Source organism: Rhinoderma darwinii, chromosome 1 (genome assembly GCF_050947455.1).
Source record: "Rhinoderma darwinii isolate aRhiDar2 chromosome 1, aRhiDar2.hap1, whole genome shotgun sequence".
NCBI classification, from domain to species: Eukaryota; Metazoa; Chordata; class Amphibia; order Anura; family Rhinodermatidae; genus Rhinoderma; species Rhinoderma darwinii.
This window is the reverse complement of record NC_134687.1, coordinates 367,929,247-367,952,398: the sequence shown is the minus strand read 5'-3', so window position 1 is coordinate 367,952,398 and position 23,152 is coordinate 367,929,247. Positions and strand designations below refer to the sequence as shown.

General features: G+C 41.0%; 1 protein-coding gene across 9 annotated transcripts in view; it reads left to right on the top strand.

Moving 5' to 3' along the window:
* Positions 1 to 23,152, top strand: part of SMARCA2 (SWI/SNF related BAF chromatin remodeling complex subunit ATPase 2) — a 274,747-nt gene that overhangs the window by 218,541 nt on the left and 33,054 nt on the right. For 8 of the 9 annotated variants that reach the window (XM_075827669.1, XM_075827687.1, XM_075827678.1 and 5 more), the window contains 2 exons: positions 2,375 to 2,593; positions 12,441 to 12,661. In XM_075827669.1, coding sequence (XP_075683784.1) covers positions 2,375 to 2,593; positions 12,441 to 12,661 — 440 coding nt within the window. Of the gene's footprint in view, positions 1 to 2,374; positions 2,594 to 10,232; positions 10,341 to 12,440; positions 12,662 to 23,152 lie in introns of those variants that run through there. The other variant, XM_075827697.1, reaches the window with a different exon arrangement.

Below are 23,152 nucleotides of genomic sequence, written 5' to 3'. Positions count from 1 at the left end.
AGAATAGACGAGGAGACAGCACTTCCAACATATGTCAGCTTTTTAATCACCTGTGCAACTTTTCAGTCCAACAGGACCTTTCTCAAGCATGCTTGAGAAAGGTCCTGTTGGACTGAAACGTTGCACGGGTGATTAAAAAGCTGACATATGTTGGAAGTGCTGTCTCCTCGTCTATTCTTTCTATCTGATATTGGGGACCGCGGATCCGGTCCTATTGAGGTGTGCACCCACTTGTGGTTCAGTGCTGTGGTAATTTTCTGCTTTGGATATTTCTTATATATAAGGCCCTCAAAGCTGCTTCAGACCTGAACTGGTCACTGAAAAAATGGGCTTTTGGAATTTTCTTGAAAATATGAGAAATTGCTGCTAAAGTTCTAAGCCTTGTAACGTCCTAGAAAAATAAAAGAATGTTCAAAAAACGATGCAAATATAAAGTACACATATGGGATATATGAAATAATAACAATTTTGTGTGGTATTACTGTCTGTCTTACAAGCAGATACATTTAACTTTAGAAAAATGCAAATTTTTGCAAATGTTTTCAAAATTTTGGTGTTTTTCACTCATAAATATTAAATTTATCGACCAATTTTTTTTACTAATATACATCACAGTATGTCATGAGAAAACAATCTCTGAATCACTTGGATAGGTAAAAGCATTCCCAAGTTATTACTACATAAGGTAACACATGTCCGATTTGAAAAAATCGGCTTCGTCCCCAAGGCCAAAACAGGCGCAGTCCTGAAGGGGTTAAAGAAGGGAATGTGATGGAATCGTAACATTTCATCAAATATATTTTTTTATTTTTTTTTTCCTTTTCCTTTTACGTTTTATGACGATCGTTATTTTAGAAACCTTGACTTTTCTAAGCCTTAGGCATAAGTGATTAAACATGACTTGTTATGGAGAATATGGTTACCTGTATGCTTCATGAAAGCTGGTCAGTATTGCGGTCCTACTAATTGTGCATTACGTTGTAATGTTACTTGTGAATGCTGCAGCTTGAGGCCTGCATGATACCTCACATCACTGGGTAGAAATAGCTGCCAGTAGACTGGTAAGGGATTGAATGACCTTCTTATCATTGTGCGTCTTCATTTCTGTTCAGCACAATTCAAATTCACGTTCTGTTGTAATTTTAAGTGAATGCTGATTTGTGTGAATCTATTAAATTTCCACTTGAAATACATTATGCATGAATGTTTATACATCTGTGCTTGTTACATTTTCAAATGTTTTATGATATTCTAGGGAAAGCAAACATAATAGGATATTCGGGACAAAATGTTTAGATATTTTTTAAGCATATGTGGTAGTAGATTTAAAACCTTGTTTGGTAATGTCTTCATTATGTTTGACTGGTACTGTGGGGAGTGGTACTGCTAGTGGGGAAGAGGGCTGCTGTATATACTACTGTGGGAGGGGGCTTCTGTGACAACTACGGAGAGGGGCCCATTGTGAAAATCACTGTGCGAAGGAGGACTGCTGTAGAAGTTTGGGGGGTGCTCTGGGGAAAGGTGGGCCTTCTCTGATGACGTAGAGAAGGGATTTACAGGCCTTACACATCACTTGTGTTCCCCAATTTCCGAGCATTTGCTTGAAGTGTTTTTTTTTTTTTTTTAATTTCCAGCAATTGCTCCTCAACTGTTTGTTTTTTTCTCAATACAACTGGATCCTGTAAAAAAAAAAAATCCTGTATAGAGTGCGATATACATTGATGCTTTTCTTACATTGGAAGTCAATGGCAGACGTATGCAGCTGTATAGTCATACAGTTGCATACACTCAGTGGCACACTTCCAACATGCACTCCAAACATACTGTATGCTTCAAGTGCAATATAAACAGAGCCTAAGAACCATATACTGGTTGATCATGGTCAGACCCACATACCCTTGCTTTTCACACAAAATTCTGTAAAATGGAGTCGGCATCTAGTGAACCGATATTTTAGTCAACTTTCTTAGTAATCACATGGCCAGTCCTTTGTTTGTGTAGGACACCTGATATTCAATGCTTTTAGTATCCCAGACAGGCTTTACAGGTAGAGAAGCAGCCATTGAACTCCAAGGGCAAGAATTTTGTTCTGAACATATAAAAAGTATAGTAACATCAGACTACAAATTGAAATATGTGGGTCAGATTCCACGACTGCGATTTTGAGAAATCGGAATTGGTATTTTAATGTGCCCTTTTATCAGGAAGTATGGTCTTTTCAGGGATATTGTGTAAAGTATAAACTTTGATATATTAGAAAGCTTGTTCCCTTACGTTTATATAAGAAGGAAGTGTAAATGTGTTTGTTTATAACTCTTAGTAAATTGTAGATTTTCTTTTGAAACATTTCAAACTATTGATATGTGCTCCCTAGCGAATGGACCTAGATCGGCGCAGAGAGGATGCCCGAAATCCAAACCGTAAGCCACGTTTGATGGAAGAGGATGATCTTCCCTCCTGGATCGTTAAAGATGATGCTGAAGTTGAACGACTTACTTGTGACGATGAAGACGAGAAAATATTTGGTAGAGGGTCACGCCATCGTAGGGACGTAGATTACAGCGATGCACTTACAGATAAACAGTGGCTCAGGGTAAGTTTCTATTATAGTTTATCACACATTATTTAGTTGCGTTCTTCTCCCAGTTAAGTAAAATTTGGTATGGTGCCAGAAGTCTAGGAGTTGAGAAACCAGGAGACCCATAAAAGAGTCTCACTTACTACATGTGACTTTTGAGCTACGTTGTGGTCATATTCTGTATGATGGCACAATAGCAGTATGCTGATTTTATGCCACCCTTAGGTAGTCCATTGGAAAATGATTCATAGTATACAATATATGTAGATTATTTTTGTGCCTCAAGCTACATTTATATTTGCAGATGTGGTCACAGACTGCTGCTGGCGCGCAAGTTGAAACCACAGTGGTTGTTGTGTGCTCCTTCTGCTTCGGTCTCTGATGGCAAAGTCCGATGTAGGAGGCTACCTATAGCAGCTGGCAACAGGCTACCCTTATGTAGCTGCCTGTCTGCAAGAGGGCACATATGGGCGGTACATGGGGCGTTGGAAAATTCTATAGAAAGGCATTGATGTGACAACTGGGAAAGGGTGGTGTGGGCTGTGGAAAGTCTAATGGCTACGGCTTCAAATCATTAGAAGGGGGGGCTACTGTGAACTGGGGGGATGGCTGCTTTGGCTACTGGTGGAAGTGGGTGGGGAATGTTGCTGGCTCTTAGGTCAAAACTGCACTGAAATTGTCCATATACATTAGATAAATGTCCGCTAATAAACGGTGTAGTCCAATGGACCAGCCATATTGCATTTCAATATGCCCGTATCTTTGTTACCCTGGGGGTTATGCCAGTGGTGTCTGACAGCAGCTTATCTCCTTTTCCACGCTCAGATGATGCCATTGCATTGCTACAGACTCTTCTGGGTGAGTCTCTTATTGGTCCAAGTTGTAAGGCGAAAATGTTGACCATTTCATTTATGTCCCCTGTAATTCAATGGTATCCTAAGAGAAGCGTGCTCGCTTGTAAATATTCTGACATCGCTAAACTTGTTATACTGTATACAAATATTTCTCGTTTTGACTCTTGCCGTTTGCTGCTTGTTTGACAATTTTCAGAAAATGGGAGAGCAGCCCAGACGAGTCTGGTATAAAAAATATTTGCTCTGGTGTTTACAGAAAATAAATGGGAATAGATAGAGAAGCCAATGAATATTTTAATATTGCTTGATATTTTAAAAAATAAGGTCATTTTGATCAAAAAATCTTTCTACCAAAATCCCATTGAGACATTTTGCAGCCATCCATGTGTATATTCACACATCCCCCCCCCCCCCAAAAAAAAATACATGCACGGTTTCGACTCACGCAGGAGTCTGTCGGTCATGACATGCTTGACAGACTCCTGCGTGAGCTGAAATGTTGCAAGGGTTGTTTTGAGGCTGTGTTTATAAACACTTACATTTTTGCCACATGGATCCCGTCACCAATTTATTTATCATGGTCTGAATTTGAGATTTTTTGGAGATTGCTGAATTTTTTGCATCCTTTAGATTTTCCCAAGCGAGTGCTGCAGGCAGTTAAAACCACTTATGTTTTGAGCCATGTCTGTTGTTTCAATGAAACCTGAAATATGTATACCTTCAAAACAAATGTTTTAAGCGGCTGCCTAGGAACAGATGCCACAGCCAGTAGGTGACTACCCATGCTCTTGTGAAGACCATCTGAGTCGCCCAGTTTACTGCATGAGCACAGGTGGTGTGTATTGATGTAGAATCGGCTTGATCTATTCCTGTTTATCACCTTGTTGTAAGGGGGTTTTTTGTCTTTTTTTAAGTTTGTTTCTTCTATTAAATCATTTTTTTTCTCCATGTTTTTTGATGCATGGCATTAAGGTTCGGTGTAGTGCAAAGGTATTGTGTTTAAATTAAGTCAGGATGGACCATCCAACTCTCGGGACCACCGCCGATCAGCTGTTTTGAAGGGGTGCAGCACTCGTAGGAGCGCTGCTTACCCTTCATTTCTACTTGCTCACTGTAAATCACCAACACACATGTAGCTGTGATTCACAGGTATTACAGCCTTCCCCTATTTACTTCAATGGGAGAAGGCTGCAATACTGTGAATCGCAACTACTTGTGTGTCGACAATTCAGGAAGAGTAAGTACTGAGCGCTGCACCCCCTTTAAAACAGCTGATCGGCGGGCGTCCCGGGAGTCAGACCCCGAGTGATCAGCTATTGATGGCCTATCCTGAGAATTTTTATGGGCTGAAAGAACCCTTTAACCCCTCAACGACCTGGTACACGGCAGCCGCCAAGGGGGAAGTATGGAGCAGGCTCATGGGCTGATCTCGCTCCATACACAGCGGGTGACGGCTGTGTTACACAGCCGACACCCCACTGCAACGGGCGGAATCAAAGATCGCTTTGATTCCACCCGTTTAACACCTTAAATGCCGCAGTCAATCGCGACTCTGACATTTAAGTTGTTAGAATCAGGGGGACACCCCCTCAAATATGCCATCGTGCCCCCGCGGCATTTACAGTGGTTGTTATGGCAGCCTGAGGGCCTAATAAAGACCCCCCAGGTCTGCCATCTTTGTACTCCATTGAAGCCCTGGCAGGGTTTCAAAGGAGACTGTCAGGATCACGATATACTGCAATGCGTTCGTATTGCAGTATATCATGCAAGCAATCCAACGATCGCTGCTTCAAGTTAAATATTTTTATAATTTTCCACAAAAAAAATATTAAAAGTTCAAAGAAAAAACCCTTTCCCATTTTTTTTTTTTCTCCCTAAAGCAATGTTAAAAAATAAATAAAAGTAACATAACTGGTATCGCCACATCCTTAAAAGTCAGAACTATCACGATGCATTCTTATTTAACCCGCTTGGTGAACGACATAAAAAAAATATATAAAACATGCAAATTGCTGTTTTTTGGTCACTTTAGCTCTCCCAAAAAAAAAGAATAAAAAGGGAACTAAAAGTCACATGTACCCCAACATGGTATCGGTGAAAACGACAGCTCGCCTTGCAAAATTTAAGCCCTCACATCGCTAAATTGATGGAAAAACTTACGGCTCTCAGAATATTGCGGCCTAAAACATTTTATTTTTTTTAGCAAATAGTTTTATTTTTTTAAAAGTGATAAAACATAAAAGAAAACATATAAATTTGGTATTGCCGTAATCGTATCAACCTGTAGAATAAGATGAATGTGTAGTTTTTACCGCCTGATGGACGCCGTAAAAACAAACACACCCCCCCCCCCCAAATGGTGTAATCTGTTCTTTGCCCATTTCACCCCACAAATATTTTTGTTTCAGATTCCCAGTACATTATGCGGTGCAATAAATGGTGCCATGAAAAATACAACATATCCCGCACAAAACAAGCCCTCATACGGCTGTGTGGACGAAGAAATAGAAAAGTTATGGCCTTTTGGAAGGCGGGGAGGAAAAAAATTAAAATTAAAAATTCAAATTGGCCTGTTCTTTAAGGGGTTAACCACATAGATGCCGCAATTAATAGCAACCATGGCATCTAAGCCCTCTCTCTCATGCCGTCGGCCAGGATCAGTTGTTTATTGCTCACGGTAAACACCCTAAAAAAACGACAGAATTGCTGTTATTTAGTCACCTCCCTTCTCCCAAAAAATTAAATGTGATCAAAAAGTACATATTTTGTACTCCAAAATGGTACTAATAAAATCTACAGATCACCATTCACAAAACAAGCCTTCCCATCAATGGAAAAATAACGTTTTGAGTCTCCGAATATGGCGAGACAAAACTATATATATTTTTTTTGTGTTTTTATTTTGTAGAAGTAGTAAAATATAGAAAATATGGTATGCTTGTAATCTTACTGACCTGCAGAATAGAGTTATCATGTAATTTTTACCACATGGTGTGCGTGCAAAATCAAAACCGTGGAGGAGGTTTTATTGTATTTTTTATTTAATTTTTTTATAAGTTATCAAGTACATTATATGACTATTAGAAGGTGGGGAGTAAAAAACGATAATTGGATGTGGCGGGAATTGGTTAAAGTGTAGCTAAACGTTCGACAAACTTCTGACATTTCATAGTGACATGTCAGAAGTTTATATTGGTGGGGGTCCGAGCACGGAGACCCCCACCAATCGCTAGAATGAAGCAGCTGAAGTGCATGTGTGAGCGCTCAGCTGCTTCGTGTCTGTTCGGCATTTTCCGGCAAGCTGATGTATCGGAGTGCGGGCTCATAGACATTCTATTGAGTCCGTACACCGATACATTTATTTCTGGAAAAAGACGAACAGACACGAAGCGGCTGAGCGCTCACACAAGTTCTTCAGCTGCTTCGTTCTAGAGGTTGCTGGGGGTCTCCGTGCTCGGACCCCCACCAATCCAAACTTCTGACATGTCACTATGACATGTCAGAAGTTTGTCAAACGTTTAGCTACACTTTAAAGTCACTGAGCTCTTCAGTATTACTACTATTTGTCTACAGAGATTGCATAACTGATTTTCCGCACCTGTTTACAATAGACGGGGCTGGAAGACCTGACCTCCATGTTTAGGAGAGGTGTACTTCTGGCCATATAGCGTATATACACACACTAAAGCCTCATGCATAGGCCGGAACATGTGTATGAAGGCACACAGAGTCTATGTGGCTCCATTGTACGGACCCTTAGGCACATACTGAGCCTCCACATGGTGCCTGAATGCGGCGCCATAGTCTGAAGATATTATTATTCCCTAGAAGCTTCTCTATGTATTATGGCATCCAATGGAACACGTCTTGTTCTTTTCCTCAAAAGAACAAACAAAAACCCAAAAAGTCCCATAGACTTCTATGGGTAGGGGTTAAGGGCTCTGTGTAACTTGGATGTTATTTATAAATTATATGCTTGCCATTTTATTGTTGGCGCATCTCCACTTGATAGAAATTATTATCTGCAAGTGGCGGCAAATATGACTTGTGGACTTTGTGCCAACCACCATTTTCTTCCAACCACTTACCCCACATTAACAACACATTTTTGGTCACATTGTATGAACAGGATTGTCTAGAATCCCATTTACTACAATAAAGCATCTGGTCACTGTGGTAGATTACAACCAAGATGGTACGTGTGAAGTGCCTGGGGCGTTCACTTCATAGCTAGACTTTACTATGCAAGTTGTCTTTTTATAAACTGCAGAATGCCGTATTCCTTCCATCTTTCTTGTGGATTTTACTTTATTGGGTAAAACCATTGCATACAGGACCGCATGTAATAAATAGTTATCGCGGATTTTACATGTGGTATAGCAATGCCTCACTCGCCATTATGGGCTGGTGTGGGTATGTACCCTTGGAACGATCAGGAGTTCATTATATTATCCACACAGTCAAGATCTCCTTTAGTAGACAATGGTGTTAGCCATCTAAATCATTGCAAACAAAGCATTGAAGCCATATGTGTCAGTGGTGTGATAAATCCACATCAATCTGCCTAGAATTGAATGAAAATATCAATAATTCTACATGCATAATAAAGCAACACGCGTTTTGATCATTGTGGTTTTTTGATTGTACAGTGGTTAAAATGTTACATTCTCCTTTTGTGTTGCTATGGTAACACCACCCAATGTATTCGTGTGTAGGGCTGGGTTTACATGTAGTGGTAGGATATTGCTGTTTGACCAGCATTAGTAGTTTTTCTGATGCAATCTCTGTTATTAATACTGCCGGGGGATATAATTGGTGTCCATTTTGGAAGTATTAAACATATATTTTGGTTCACATGAACGACTTTTGCTGTAAAAATTGTTCTTATCGAAGAAAGCTATTGTGTTTACAGACGGTCTGGCATGGGTAGTCTGTTATTCCTTTGCTAGTGAGTCAAAAACACTATTGTTTACTTTGTGCCATCTACATTCTCGACCCTTTCTGATGATCTCAGATTTTTAGTATCAATTGCAAATTGTTCCTATTGGTCATTTTACATGCAGCTATTGTCCTTGCAGTGGAAATTATGTGAATGACATAAAAAGTCTTGGTATCTGCAGGTACCCCATAATTCTGACCTTTGACTTTTAGGCATCATGCAACACACGGATCATAGTGGCTTCCGTGTGCTGTCAGTCTTCAATGCGGACACATACACTAGAATAGGTGAGACTGACCGCAAACATGGACAAGAACAGGACCTGTTCTATCATTTTGTGGGAATGGACACACGGATCCGCAAAAAACAAAAAAACGGATGTGTGCATGGCTCCATAGAAATGAATGGTTCAATATGTTATCCGCAAAAAAAAAACAAACTGATAGGACACAGAAAAAAACAACGATCGTGTGCATGAGACCTTAAATGAACTCTGACTTTCCAAGCATGGACTGGTAATAAAGATTGAAGTGGACCATTCAGCTGACCCTTGTGTGTTTAATATGTTACATGTAATCTTTTGCGAGGTCGATCTGGTTCTTTTTGCATGTGTTTGAGGCTAGCAGACGGTATGCCGTGCCAATAATAGGACCCAGTCTGCTAGGGGTTAAGCTTTTTTCCTGTTCACTCCTTGTGCCTCCCTTTCCATTCACCTCACTAAATAGAGAAGCCGATCAGCAGGAGAGGCGTCACCGTGCTGGAATAAGGGCTCGCTGCAGCACGTCACCAATCAGAAATGTGGGATTTGTCTTTGTGATTTATAATTGCCGTGCTGAAGATTTGGATGGGCATTCTCTGTTCTCTTTCTGTTTTGTTTCATGGCACCCCTAATCACTGAAAGTCTAGCCTTGTATAGTAAGTTGGTTTTTTGGAGTCCAGTTGTCTGTATTGCATACATAAATGATCTTTTAACAGCATTCTATCGTGCAGCGAGGCTGCGGTCGTTTCCATCTTCTGCTTCTTTAGCGTACAATGAAAGCATGCATTTTAATTTAAAGGGATGATATCATGCCAACAATTCACCGTCTATAGCACAACCCCATATTAATGAACGGCCAGAACGTTGCAGTGCTCTGACAGGAGATTCAGCTTTGTACATGTAGCATGCAAATTGAAAGGTAGATGACTGTCTGATGAACACCTGCCATTGTAGTCCTATCCGTTCTTTCTCTATTATCTTTTATATCACATAGTATTAGCCTGTGAAACCGAGATGGGCTGATGGCAATTCTGTTATTGTCTCCGGAATAGCTTGTAGGCTAAATCTGCGATTATTATACCGTATAGAGAATGTACGGTATATTTTTTTGTTAAATTGTTAGTTTAACGGCTGAAACGTCTAATTTACACTTAATGTGGGCACAAGCTGATATGTGCAGGTTTACAGCGAAAATTTTTATTTTTGCGAGAAGAATTTAAAATTTAGCCCGAAAAATCTCCTCAAGCTCATTACGGAGGTATTTGCCAATATTTACCTTAATTCCTGCTGGGGGTCTGGTTTACCTTCTAGTCCATCTCTCATTTGTTCACATAATGAACGGTCCAAAGAAGCGATTGCCCTGGATGATAATCTCTTGCTTGTGCCTGGAATAATAAGGGGAAATCTGATAAGCAGTTGTCAATACTAAGGCAGTACTGTAGGAAGGGAAGAAGGCTTCAGGCCTTGTGGTCGGTAGAATGAAACAGCAGATTTGAGTATCACAATCCAGTATTACATATTCCGTCAAATAAAATTACTTGTATATGAAAACATAGCCTTTCCCCGGCTCCCTTTTTTTTTTTTTTTTTCTTTTTTTTTTTTTTTCCTGATCAGCTGATGAAGAGACTAGCAGCTCGCTGCTTTGCTGGCTTGTTAATTTTGTCCCCACTAACAGTGATTTCCGATAGCCGGCCTGCTGATAGTGGTAAGGTAAATATCCTTTTTCCTTGTCGTCTGGAAGATTCTGTAGAACTTATATAACAGGCATGTGTAGGTGTGTAAGCTGCTGTTCTCCGTGTTTCTGTTCATTAACTGTTGACTGCCTTGTATGCTGCATTTTAGGCTGTCAGACATACCGTGCATGCTAGATAGGCTGGCTCCTAATTGTTTGCTAGCTGCGATAGCAATGCTAGTGTGTTTTCTTTCTTATCCCCTTTCTCATTTTTTTGTTCCTGTAAACCGCCAGGTTTTTGAGCGTCCTTCATGGTGATTGTGTCTGGTCGCTACCAGCATGATGGAAATTGACTTTTGATTATTAAGGCCTAGTCTGGAGCTGTCCCTTAGGATTTTCTGCTCATATTTGACGGTGGACTTAGTTATTATAAGGATCCATAGAAAAAACCCCTTGGAATACATACATGGCAGGTTGAAGGTTTTTCTTTCCGGTGGTGGTTGTTTTTATTATTATTTTGTTCGGCACCAATCATTTTGAATGGGATTATAATGCGGAGAGCTTGTTTATTTTTGCTGGTAGTAAATATTTCCCATGTTTTAGACTGTGGAAAGTGAAGGTAATTGCCATTTGATTAGATTTCAGAGGCTGTCAAAAGACTGATAAACATTTATATGCCGACAACAACGTTCAGATGCATAACAAGTGTGTATCTACATGACGCTCTTACAGATGTGCTAGGGCTTTTCTTTCCCTTTTTTTGTAGCTTTACATCTTGTGGATGACAATTTGCTTGCTGTGTGGAATGAGTGCCATGTGCATGTATAAATCTCCTTGTAGTCAGCTGTATACGTCTAAGATAACAAATGTAATGTGGACTTTTACGTGACCGCGTGCTCGATGGGGAGGACTTCCAAAGTTTGGTATTAACAGTGGTTGTAAGCGTATTGTTCTGGCTCATGATCTTTATTGATATTTAATAATCAGACATTTAAAAAGAAAAAAAATTAAGACGCAAACCTTTTTGATGACAACCACTAAGGGAGAAATCCGCACCTAATCTGTAAAGAAATCCTCGCTGCAGATTTTGGTGCGGATTTGAGTACAGATTTCATTCTTTGTAATCATGACAAAGGCGAAATTCGCCGCAAAATCCACCGCCTTTCTGAAGCAGAATATAGCATCCTGCGGATTCAGAATTCTGCAGCTAGCTCTAAAATCGGCACAGATTTTTGGCTTGTGTGAATGGGGTTTTAAAAGCTTCATTCTCTTGCATTGCACTGTAGTTTGCTGTGGATTTTCCATTTGCAAATCTGCAGCATATACACTCTGTGTAAACATGCCCTAATGGTGACTATTACAGTGTCCTGAATGTATTATAAATCTGCATTGTTATGGAATTTAACGCTATATGAGGAGGACATGGAGATATATACTATTCTGAGCCTGTAGAAACTGATCGTGTAGTGATTGCCAAACAGCCATTTTTTATTTTTTATTTTTTTTTTTGTCTGTTTTAGTTCATATTCAACCATGATAATGCAGTGGTGGAGTATGACTTATAGGAACTCTCCATGGTGCCGTTCCTTTGTTATTCCTCCTGGAAATGTTTGAATAAATTTGACAACTGGACGTTGCCATTCCCCTTGTCAACAGGGTACGTCCCTACACAGTGTTGGAAAAAGCTCCATTGACAAGGGGCATGGGAACCCCCAGACAGGTCCCCTTTAAGTTGTAAGGGGAGGGTGTGGCCAGACATTTTACATTTCAAAAGCAGTACTCTCATATAAAGTGGCCTTTTTTTTGTGTTTTATGTATTTTTTTTTTCTTCTTTTTAATGCAGTACTATCTTTCAGTTCTCGATAGGATCACTCGTAATTCTAACCATAAAAACATTCATTCACTGGAATTTACAAAAAGTTTTAAAATTATTCAAAATAATGTTGCCAGTGTGGACTAAATTTAAATGTCCATTGACACATAATATATCAGTTTAAGAAAGTGAAGAGAGGGATAGGAATTGGTATGTCTATTTAAAACAAAATCATCTTCGAGTTTTACTTAACCATGTGTTCAAGCTAGAAAGATAAAAAAAAAGTATTATGACAGATCTTGATAAAGTTTATCTCTGTCACCAGGCTATCGAGGACGGAAATTTGGAGGAAATGGAAGAGGAAGTTCGGCTGAAAAAGCGCAAGCGGCGAAGACATGTGGACAAAGATGTTGTAAAAGATGATGGAGAAAAACGAGAAAAAAAAAGACGAGGGCGTCCTCCAGCTGAAAAGTTATCACCAAACCCACCTAAACTAACCAAACAGATGAATGCTATAGTAGACACTGTAATAAACTACAAGGACAGGTAAGCTATATCAATTCACCTTTAAAAGACAGCATTTCTCACCAATACTTGGAGTGATTTACAGCACCAGTATTGTGATATTGTAGAGTACATGAATTATATTTTTATTTCATTCTGAGCATTTCTGAATTATTACAACATTTACAGCAATCTTTCGCAAATCTATTCGTTATCTGCAGGAAGTCTGGCATTCATTGCTAACTTGGTATAAGGTTATGCAAGGCAAATTTGCATGTGCAACTTTGATAGGAATGGCAATGGCTTCAAAGTCACCGTGTAGCCCTAGCCAAATTCTTTAATAACCTTAAAAATGAAAACTAAATCCCTGCGTCCCCTAAATGTTCACATTAACAGTTCAATAGTTTTATAGCAATACAACAGATTTGGGGACTGTAATGTGGCTTTCAGGTCTCATTCAGGTTTACAGGAGAAATAGTGACCCGTAAGAACATTCAGTTTTAAGTCCTCTGTTTTCCTTTATAACATTTTCAATCAAATTTAAAGACAACGTGGCCTCTTTTCTGAAGATCTCATGTAACACTGTTTTACATGGAGGAGGGTCTATGTAACAATGTAATTCTTTAACAGATTTTAGGCTTCCGTCGGGGCGTATGTGGATTTACCAAAAACAATAGCGTAGCATGCTGCACTATTGTTTCCGGTATTTTTGGTGGAATCTGTGATGGAGGCCACTAATGAGGCCTCCAACACAGATGTGAATTAGGCCTTACAATGAATGTTTATATTACAATATATGAACTGTTATTTTTCGTTTTTTGTGTTCTGTTGGTATGTTTTTTTTCCAGAAATGTTACTTGGTAATGTAGAAAAAGGTTTGGTAACTTTAAAGGCTATGCAAGGGCCTGTTCACATCAGCGGTGGGCTCCCTTTGGCATTTCAGTTCATCTATTCCATCAGAGGAACAGATGAACGGAAAGCCAAATGGAAGCATTACCATTTGAAATCAATGGTAATGCAAACGGAAGATATTAGTTTGTTTCCGTTACATAAAGTTACAGTTTTTTAAATGGAAACCATAGCGTAGTTGCAGCTCTGTAACAATTAGTCGTCTTCTCTCTGTCAGCCTGGATCGTTGTGAGGGGAGAGTGAAGAGGGCTATAAGGCTATATTCACATGACGTGAAAAAAAAGGCAGTTAAAAACGGATCAACTGTCAGTTTTTCATGGCTGTTTTGCATCAGTGTGTCTCAAAACTTGAATCCATTTGCCGGCCGTCTGACTGTTTTTAATCGCCATTTGCTATCCGTTTTTTATGGCCGTTAAAGAAATAGATTAACTTTATTCGTTAGGGTTTCTTTTTGTCCCAGCCCCCTGAAAACACGACAGTGCCCATGTCAATAGTGCCACAGTGCCCACATAGTGCCACAGTTTCCATTGTAGATAGTGCCTACATAGTGCCACAGTTTCCACTGTAGATAGTGCCACAGTTCCCATTGTCTATAGTGCCACATACAGTGCTCATCTAGATAGCGATCCAGTGCCCATCTAGATACAGTGTCCCCTGTAGGTACTGCCCATATAGTACCACCCCCTGTAGACCACACAAGACCCCCCTTCCCCCTCCCCTGTAGATAGCGCTACCTAAGCTCCTTCTAAGAGCGGATTCCCCGGTCAGAGCGCTCTGGCCAAGGATTCCGCTCCTAGAAGGAGCCCCTGACGTATCTGTCCTTATATAGACATTGACGTCAGGGGCTCCATCTAGTAGCTGAATCCTCGGCCAGAGTGTTGCCTTAGCTCAGGTCGGGGATTCCACCTTTACAGGCATCCCCTGACGTCACTGCCCATATATGGACATTGACGTCAGGGGCTCCTCGAGGGAACTTAGGTGGCGGTATCTACGGGGGGCTGCTATATGCAGGTGGTGGCACTATCTACATGGCGGTGCGATCTACAGGAGGGGTGGCACGATCTACAGGGGGGATGGAGAGATGTCGGGGGCTGCCTCTAGGAGCGGAGTCCCCTGCCAGAGCGCTCTGACCGGGGATTGCGCCCCTCGAGGGAGCTTAGGTGGCGCGATCTAAGGGGGGGGGGGGTGTATTCCCTGATGTCACTGTCCATATATGGACTTTGACATCAGGGGCAACGTATAGGAGCGGAATCCCCGGCAAGAGTGTTGCTGACGCTCTGGCCGGGGATTCCGCTCCTACAGGAATCCCCTGACATCACTGTCCATGTATGGACATTGATGTCAGGAGCTCCTAGAGGGATTTTAGCTGGCGGTATCAACGGGGAGTGGTGCTGTCTACAGGAGGGCTGACGCTATATGCAGGGGGGCTGATTCTATATGCAGGGGGTGGCGCGATCTACAGGGGGTTTTGCATTATCTACAGGGGGGTTGTGTGTGGCGCTATCTACAGGGGGGGGGGGTGTATTCCAGCGCTCTCAAAGCCCCGGCAGATAGAGTGCATTGCTGCTTACGCTGAAGCATCACTGCACTCATTAATCGCCGTTCCAGGCTATCAACGTATATGTACGTGACAACTGTACAGGGCATCGTCAGTTGGAACGTATATAGCCGTATGGCTGTCGTGAAGGATTTAATGAACAGTAAAAAAAAAAAAACATAACCTATTTGATATTCTCAGATTTGTAACAATTCCTTTTAATAAATGTATCGTGTCCATTGCAGTGAACTGTAAACGGGGTAAAAACTACAATTTAAAAAAAACTGGCGGAAATTCTTTTTCATGCATTTTACCATTGTAAAAAATGTATAAATATTTAACTCGTATGCATTTTAACATTAAACCAAAAAAATCTCCCAACTCGTCCAAAAATCAAGACCTCAAATGGCAAAATAAACGTAAAAATACAAAAACGAAGACATTTCTGTGGTCCTTAAAGGGGTTTTCCCAGATTAAATGACTGTGTTAATGCTTGTAATTTATTAATGTAAATACATTTGTAATATACTTACATTTTCCAAAGTGGCCCCGTTTTCAGATGCTGCTGTGGGGTACTTGACGGGTGACGTCACTCTCTGGCTTCTGTGTTGATCTTCAATTCTTTGCTGGGTAGACGACATGTCACTTGTGCTGTGTATGGGCGTTCTGTTGTGCAGCCCGTAACGCGCATACATGGCACGTCACACGTGACGTGTCGTATACCCGGAAAAGAATTGAAGATCAACACAGCGGCCAGAGAGTGACGTCACCTGTGAAGTACCCCACGGTAGCATCTGGAAATGGGGCCACTTTGGAAAATGTAAGTATATTACAAATGTATTTATATTAATAAATGACAAACATTAATACATAGTCTTTTTAACTCGGAAAACCCCTTTAAGACCAATTGTAAAATAGCATAGTAGTCCCTCGGCACTGTAAGGCTGGATTCACACGAGCATGTTCGGTCCGTAATGGACGGAACGTATTTCGGCCGCAAGTCCCGGACTGAACACACTGCAGGGAGCCGGGCTCCTATCGTCATAGTTCTGTACGATGCTAGGAGTCCCTGCCTCCCCATGGAACTACTGTCCAGTACTGAAAACATGATTACAGTACGGGACAGTTGTCCGGCAGCGAGGCAGGGACTCCTAGCATCGTACATAACCATGATGCTAGGAGCCCGGCTCCCTGCACTGTGTTCGGTCCGGGACTTGCGGCCGAAATACGTTCCGTCATTTACGGACCGAACATGCTCGTGTGAATCCAGCCTTACTTTCTATAAACATTGCAATCGAAGAAAGGAACTGCAGCACTCAAGATAATCCAAAGAAGTGTATTTGATTTATTCACCAAGCAGAAAAACACTTGCAACGTTTCAACCCATGCTTGATAAAGACCCATTCATGGGTTGAAACGTTGCAAGTGTTTTTGTGATTGGTGAATAAATCGAATGCACTTCTTTGGATTATCTTGAGTGCTGCAGTTCTCTTCTTTGATTGCATATTGATGTCTCCCTTGGACCTGGGATTCTTTACTGCGTGCACCACCCATGTTTGGGGAGTTGTCCTTTCACACTGAAGAATTTTTTGTGGCTGTTTTCCTGAATATTTTCTATAAACATTGGCCATACCTACTGTTCGTTTTAAATTTGTTAGTTGTGACCCATGTACAAAGTAACTTGATATAATGGAATTCTCGCTAAATGCACACACAGAAATGTGCATCTCATTTTACATGTCTGTGTTGCTCTATACGTTAGTTAGGTCTAAGGCTGGGTTCACGCTACCTATTTTCAGGCGTAAACGAGGCGTTTTACGCCTCGAATTACGCCTGAAAACACGGCTCAAATACGTCGGCAAACTTCTGCCCATTCATTTCAATGGGTTTGCCGACGTACTGTGCCGACGACCTGTCGTTTTACGCATCGCTGTCAAAAGACGGCGCGTAAAATAACAGCGTCGTCAAAGAAGTGCAGGACACTTCTTGGGACGTAATTTGAGCCGTTTTTCATTGACTTTAATTAAGAACCGCTCCAATTTACGGCCGTAATTGACACCTCGCAAAATGCCAGTACATGCAATTACGTCTGAATTGCAGGAGCTGTTTTCTCCTGAAAACAGCTCCGTAATTTCAGCCGTAATTGACGTTATCGCGTGCACATACCCTAAAAGCAACAATTGCTGCACATTATTTGGTTAATACACTTTATAATGTGCAGTGACGCCACTAATCTGAACATCTAAATGTATTTGCAATTTCAACAGAAATCTCTTGTAAAAGCTCCTTTTTTTTCACCATAAAATGTGTGCTCCAATCTAAACAAATATCAAGGCCAACATGCTTGTCACCGGTTTATTACGTGTGGCCGACAGAAAACATTCTGAGCACAGCCCGTCCACGAGTGTTTTCATTGTGCATCCTTTATCTACAAATGCTTGCAGCCATTGTTGCAGTCTTCCTTCTCTGCGGCAGGCATCTCTTGTTGCCTGGAAACCATAGCCGTATAGCGCCTGCGCTGCCTCAGACAAGAGCAGCAAGGATTTTTTTCATCACTGAGTAAATGGACATTATCATGTGCGGCCATTTAATGCTTTGCTATCCAGAGCATAATGCTCAAATCCTAAATTCTGTTGTCTGGAAGGCAATGACTGGTCACACACACAATTGCTCTTTTCACATACAGACAAATAAGATACAGCCATTTTTTAAATCACTAATACATATTGAGGATGTATTTGTATAGATCACGATCAATATTAAGAAAACCCTTTTTTTTTTTTTATTATTTTTTTTTTTAAATTGTAAATGTTCATATGTATGTTTTGCATGTATTTGTGTGAGTTGTGTAGTTTATTTTATGATCTAGTTTCACTGTATAGTTAGATAGAATCTAATTGTGCTCCCACAATATAAAGAATTTTAATTATAAGGTTCACTGAATTGACAACTGAGTAAAAAGATATCTTTAATAGTAACTAGTTTAAAAACAGGGGTAACACACCACTGTGACATAAGCCCCACCGTGAAAATTTAAAAAATGAATTAAACAAGGAAACACTGAGTTATTATGATACCTATATCTCTGTGTATAAACGATATTTGTAGGAATCAGCATATACCCAGGGCACAACAGTAGTACAAGCCCTAATTATAGCATAGGTGTCCGACAATTACGGATCTCCTAACGCTGGGTTTCACACAATATATTGTCCCCAATGCACACATTCCTTAAACATTAAACGACCCTACGCGTTTCAGATACTCATCCTCAGGGGTCCGTATCTTGGTAACTCTGGCCTCATCACCAGCGATATTAGTATTTCAACAGCGGATATTCCGCTGTGCGTCACGGGAAGATGCACGTATCGATGTCAACGGCATACTCCATAGCAGGCGCTAGGTTACTATAAACGCTAAACTCCACCCATCGTGTACGGCGGCAAAACATGAATTGACCAATCACAACACCCTCTCGATTCGTGACACCTGCCCATGTGACCCCCCGCCGTCAGCTGACAGCCAGGGGTCATCATCGGCCGCATCAAGCCGAACGCGCAGGCGCAGTGGAAGCCAAGGACGTGTCGCCCGGACTGCCAAACACGAGGAGGTAAGCGCTAAAAGATAATATATTGTAAGTATATCTTGCGGCACAGTGTACCACCGCAAGTGGGCAACCTCACAGAGCAACTCAAGAGAAAAAAAAACACATATGAGGTGGAAGAAATTGCTAAGGTCCCTATTCCTTAGAAAAACTGACAAAACGATCTCTTTGTATGTTGGCTAACAAGTATAGCCATCTCGAATAAGTAATGCACAAATGCAGATAAACACTCACCCACCCCAAGGTAAAACACCTATAGGGGGATGGTATCACACATTTTAAGTAAAACATGTATAGTTAGTCTGCTCGTTTAGACCTAGTGGTTGTATGCATTCCAGTCTATGGATCCACTGCGCTTCCTTCCGTAGAATCAGGTTATCCCAGTCTCCTCCTCTCTTGGGGGGTCTGACAAGTTCAATTGCTTGAAATTTTAACACTGCTGCCTGGCCTTGGTGTTTTGCATGCACGTGCTTGGATATTGGAGTGTCCCTACCGTGAATAATGTCTCCAACATGCTCCCTAATACGACGACGAAGTTGTCGTGCTGTTTTACCCACATAATTTAGGGGGCATGGGCATGTAATAAGGTAGACTACTCCAGCTGTCTTGCAATTGACATAGTCCCGAATATTGTATTGTTTTTGGGTGACAACACTGGTAAAGCTATTTCCTTTAAGAATGAAATCACAGGCTTTACAACCACCGCATCTAAAAGTGCCTGGTGTTTGTCTATCCAGCCATGTACCCCTAGGTGAAATGGGGTCAAAACAGCTGTGCATAACTCTGTCCCTTATATTTTTCCCTCTCCGATACGTGACAGAAGGCCTCTGTGTGATCTGATCTGCTAGATCTATATCAGAACTGAGAATACGCCAATACCTATTCAGTATCTGCATAATGTCATTCTGTTTTGAGTCATAGGTGCCTATGAGTCTGGTAACTTGTTCCTCTTTCCGTTTTTTAGGGACCAGAAGACATTGCCTATCTGCATCCCTAGCTCCCTCATAGGCCTTTCTAATAACACTCTTGGGGAAACCTCTATCCTTCAATCTTGTTTTGAGTTCCTGGGCCTGGCACTCAAAATCACCCATAGAGCTACAGTTCCTACGTACTCTCATAAATTGGCCCTTCGGAATGCCACGTTTGAGGGAATAAGGATGACAGCTATTCCATTGCAAAAAACTATTTGTTGCTGTCTCTTTCCGATGTACCTTTGTGCGAATTGTACCTCCTTCCGTTTTTATAATTTTCAAGTCTAGAAAGGACAGTTCATTCTCACTGATCTCACATGTAAACCTAAGTCCTACATCATTTTTATTGAGGGCTGCTACGAACTTATGGAACTCGTCTACTGAAGAGTTCCAGAGAATAAGCACGTCATCAATATATCTAATCCACAGTCCAACGGATGAAGTCCAATTTACAAATTTGTCACCAAAAACAATTGTCTCCTCCCACCAGCCAAGAAATAGATTTGCATAGGTGGGAGCAGCGGGACTCCCCATTGCAGTTCCACATTGCTGATGAAAGATCTTATCTTCAAATATAAATATATTTTTTTCAAGAACAAACTGTAATAACTGCAAAACAAATTGGTTATGAGCAGCAAACTGTGTACCTCTTGATCCCAAATAGTACTCAATCGCTTTATAGCCACATTTGTGAGGTATGGATGAATACAAGGCCTCAACATCCAAACTAGCCAGGATTGTATCTTTCTCCAGAGAAATACCATCAATCTGTTTCAAGACATCCATGGTGTCACGTACATATGATGTAAGACTTAGGACAAAGGGGCGCAACACCTGATCAACATAAGTACTCACATTTTGAGTTAAATTGTTAATGCCTGAAACAATGGGTCTGCCACGTAAGGGAGGATACCCTTTGTGGATTTTGGGCAGGCTATAGAAACACGCCATAACAGGAAATTGTGGGTACAGGAACCCAAACTCTCCTGCACTAATCAAGGATCTGCTCTTTGCATCACTCAGAATGCTCAGCAACTCCTTCTTGAATAGTGCTGTGGGGTTATCCTTTAAAATGGTGTAACAATTATGGTTAAACAATATGTCCTCACACATTTTTTTATAATCATCCCTACTCATGACCACAATGTTACCACCCTTATCAGATGCTTTTAACACGATGTTCTGTTTTTTCTCTAGAGTGGTCAGAGCTAATCGTTCGGACCAGGACAAATTGTTATCCATGCCCCTACTATCCTGACTAAGATTTTTGATCTCATCTCCCACCATATCCACAAATAAATCCACATTGGTAAAATCTCCTATAGGTGGCAGCTTTCTACTCTTCATTTTTAGGTTGGTAAAGGGACCTAGACCTGGAGCTCTTCCAGATTCCTCTAGTAACCCCTCTAAGGCTACAAGGCCTTCCATATCAGACTCTTCCAACCCTAGTTCCATACATTTTTTTTCTATTATGATGTTTGAAAAATTTAATCCATTTGAGTTTGCGAGCAAATAAATTAAGATCTTTTATCCACGAGAAAGAGTCAAATTTAACTGTGGGGACAAAGGAAAGTCCTTTCTCTAATAATGTGTTCTCTGATGTGCTCAAATTGTATTCAGATAGGTTAATGATTTGTAATCTGTCCATATTTTTTCCCTTCATTAATCCTTTTGTCCCCTCAGCATATAGCGGGAAATGGGAGGATTGTTGGCTAAAAAATTATTGCCACTATTAGAAGAGGCTCTACCACGGCCTCTATTTCTACCTCTAGCTCCTCCCCTAAACTTTTGTTTCCCACCGCTACCACCGAAAAATGGGCCCACTCTTTCAGAGTCTGTGGTTTCACTCTCTGATGTGGAAGGGTCAGATTCCCTCGGCCCCCTATTGGTCTGTTGATATTGTTGTTGTTGTGTATGGACAAAATCATACGCTTTTTTCTCCCTAAATTCCTGTAGATCTCTCTGGAATTGGAAGTGTTTGCGTTCCTTAAGATGATTGGTAAATCTCTCTAAAGTTTGTTGAAGGATTTTATCCCGTTTATCAAAACCAGGGGTATCTACCAGGGATTTAGCTGCCTCAATCTCTTTTTTAAGCTCAGCACTAATAAAGTCGAACTGAATTTTTTCCTCCTCTACCAAAATCTGCATAAGCCTAAGTGAACTCCCTGTAATCTCCTGTTCCCACCTTTCTTTTATATTAGCAGTTTTTAATCTTAATGCTGGGACAATAGGGACCCTGAGGCCTCTGGGAACTATCTTGTTCTTTAAATAATTTTCCAGACTCTGGATCTCCCACCAACTTCTCGTATAATCTTTATGCAATCTATTAAGGTTTTTAAAGGTAGATTTAAGAGACGCACCCTGAACTGTATACACCAGTTCACATTCGGAGAAAACACTTTTAGCCTCACTCATCCACCCTTCTGTGTTTAAGTCTGAGAGTGCAAAGGCTGCCATACCCAGATAAAACAAAATTATTGACTGTATAGTTTAAATATAGTTTCACTGTATAGTTAGATAGAATCTAATTGTGCTCCCACAATATAAAGAATTTTAATTATAAGGTTCACTGAATTGACAACTGAGTAAAAAGATATCTTTAATAGTAACTAGTTTAAAAACAGGGGTAACACACCACTGTGACATAAGCCCCACCGTGAAAATTTAAAAAATGAATTAAACAAGGAAACACTGAGTTATTATGATACCTATATCTCTGTGTATAAACGATATTTGTAGGAATCAGCATATACCCAGGGCACAACAGTAGTACAAGCCCTAATTATAGCATAGGTGTCCGACAATTACGGATCTCCTAACGCTGGGTTTCACACAATATATTGTCCCCAATGCACACATTCCTTAAACATTAAACGACCCTACGCGTTTCAGATACTCATCCTCAGGGGTCCGTATCTTGGTAACTCTGGCCTCATCACCAGCGATATTAGTATTTCAACAGCGGATATTCCGCTGTGCGTCACGGGAAGATGCACGTATCGATGTCAACGGCATACTCCATAGCAGGCGCTAGGTTACTATAAACGCTAAACTCCACCCATCGTGTACGGCGGCAAAACATGAATTGACCAATCACAACACCCTCTCGATTCGTGACACCTGCCCATGTGACCCCCCGCCGTCAGCTGACAGCCAGGGGTCATCATCGGCCGCATCAAGCCGAACGCGCAGGCGCAGTGGAAGCCAAGGACGTGTCGCCCGGACTGCCAAACACGAGGAGGTAAGCGCTAAAAGATAATATATTGTAAGTATATCTTGCGGCACAGTGTACCACCGCAAGTGGGCAACCTCACAGAGCAACTCAAGAGAAAAAAACACATATGAGGTGGAAGAAATTGCTAAGGTCCCTATTCCTTAGAAAAACTGACAAAACGATCTCTTTGTATGTTGGCTAACAAGTATAGCCATCTCGAATAAGTAATGCACAAATGCAGATAAACACTCACCCACCCCAAGGTAAAACACCTATAGGGGGATGGTATCACACATTT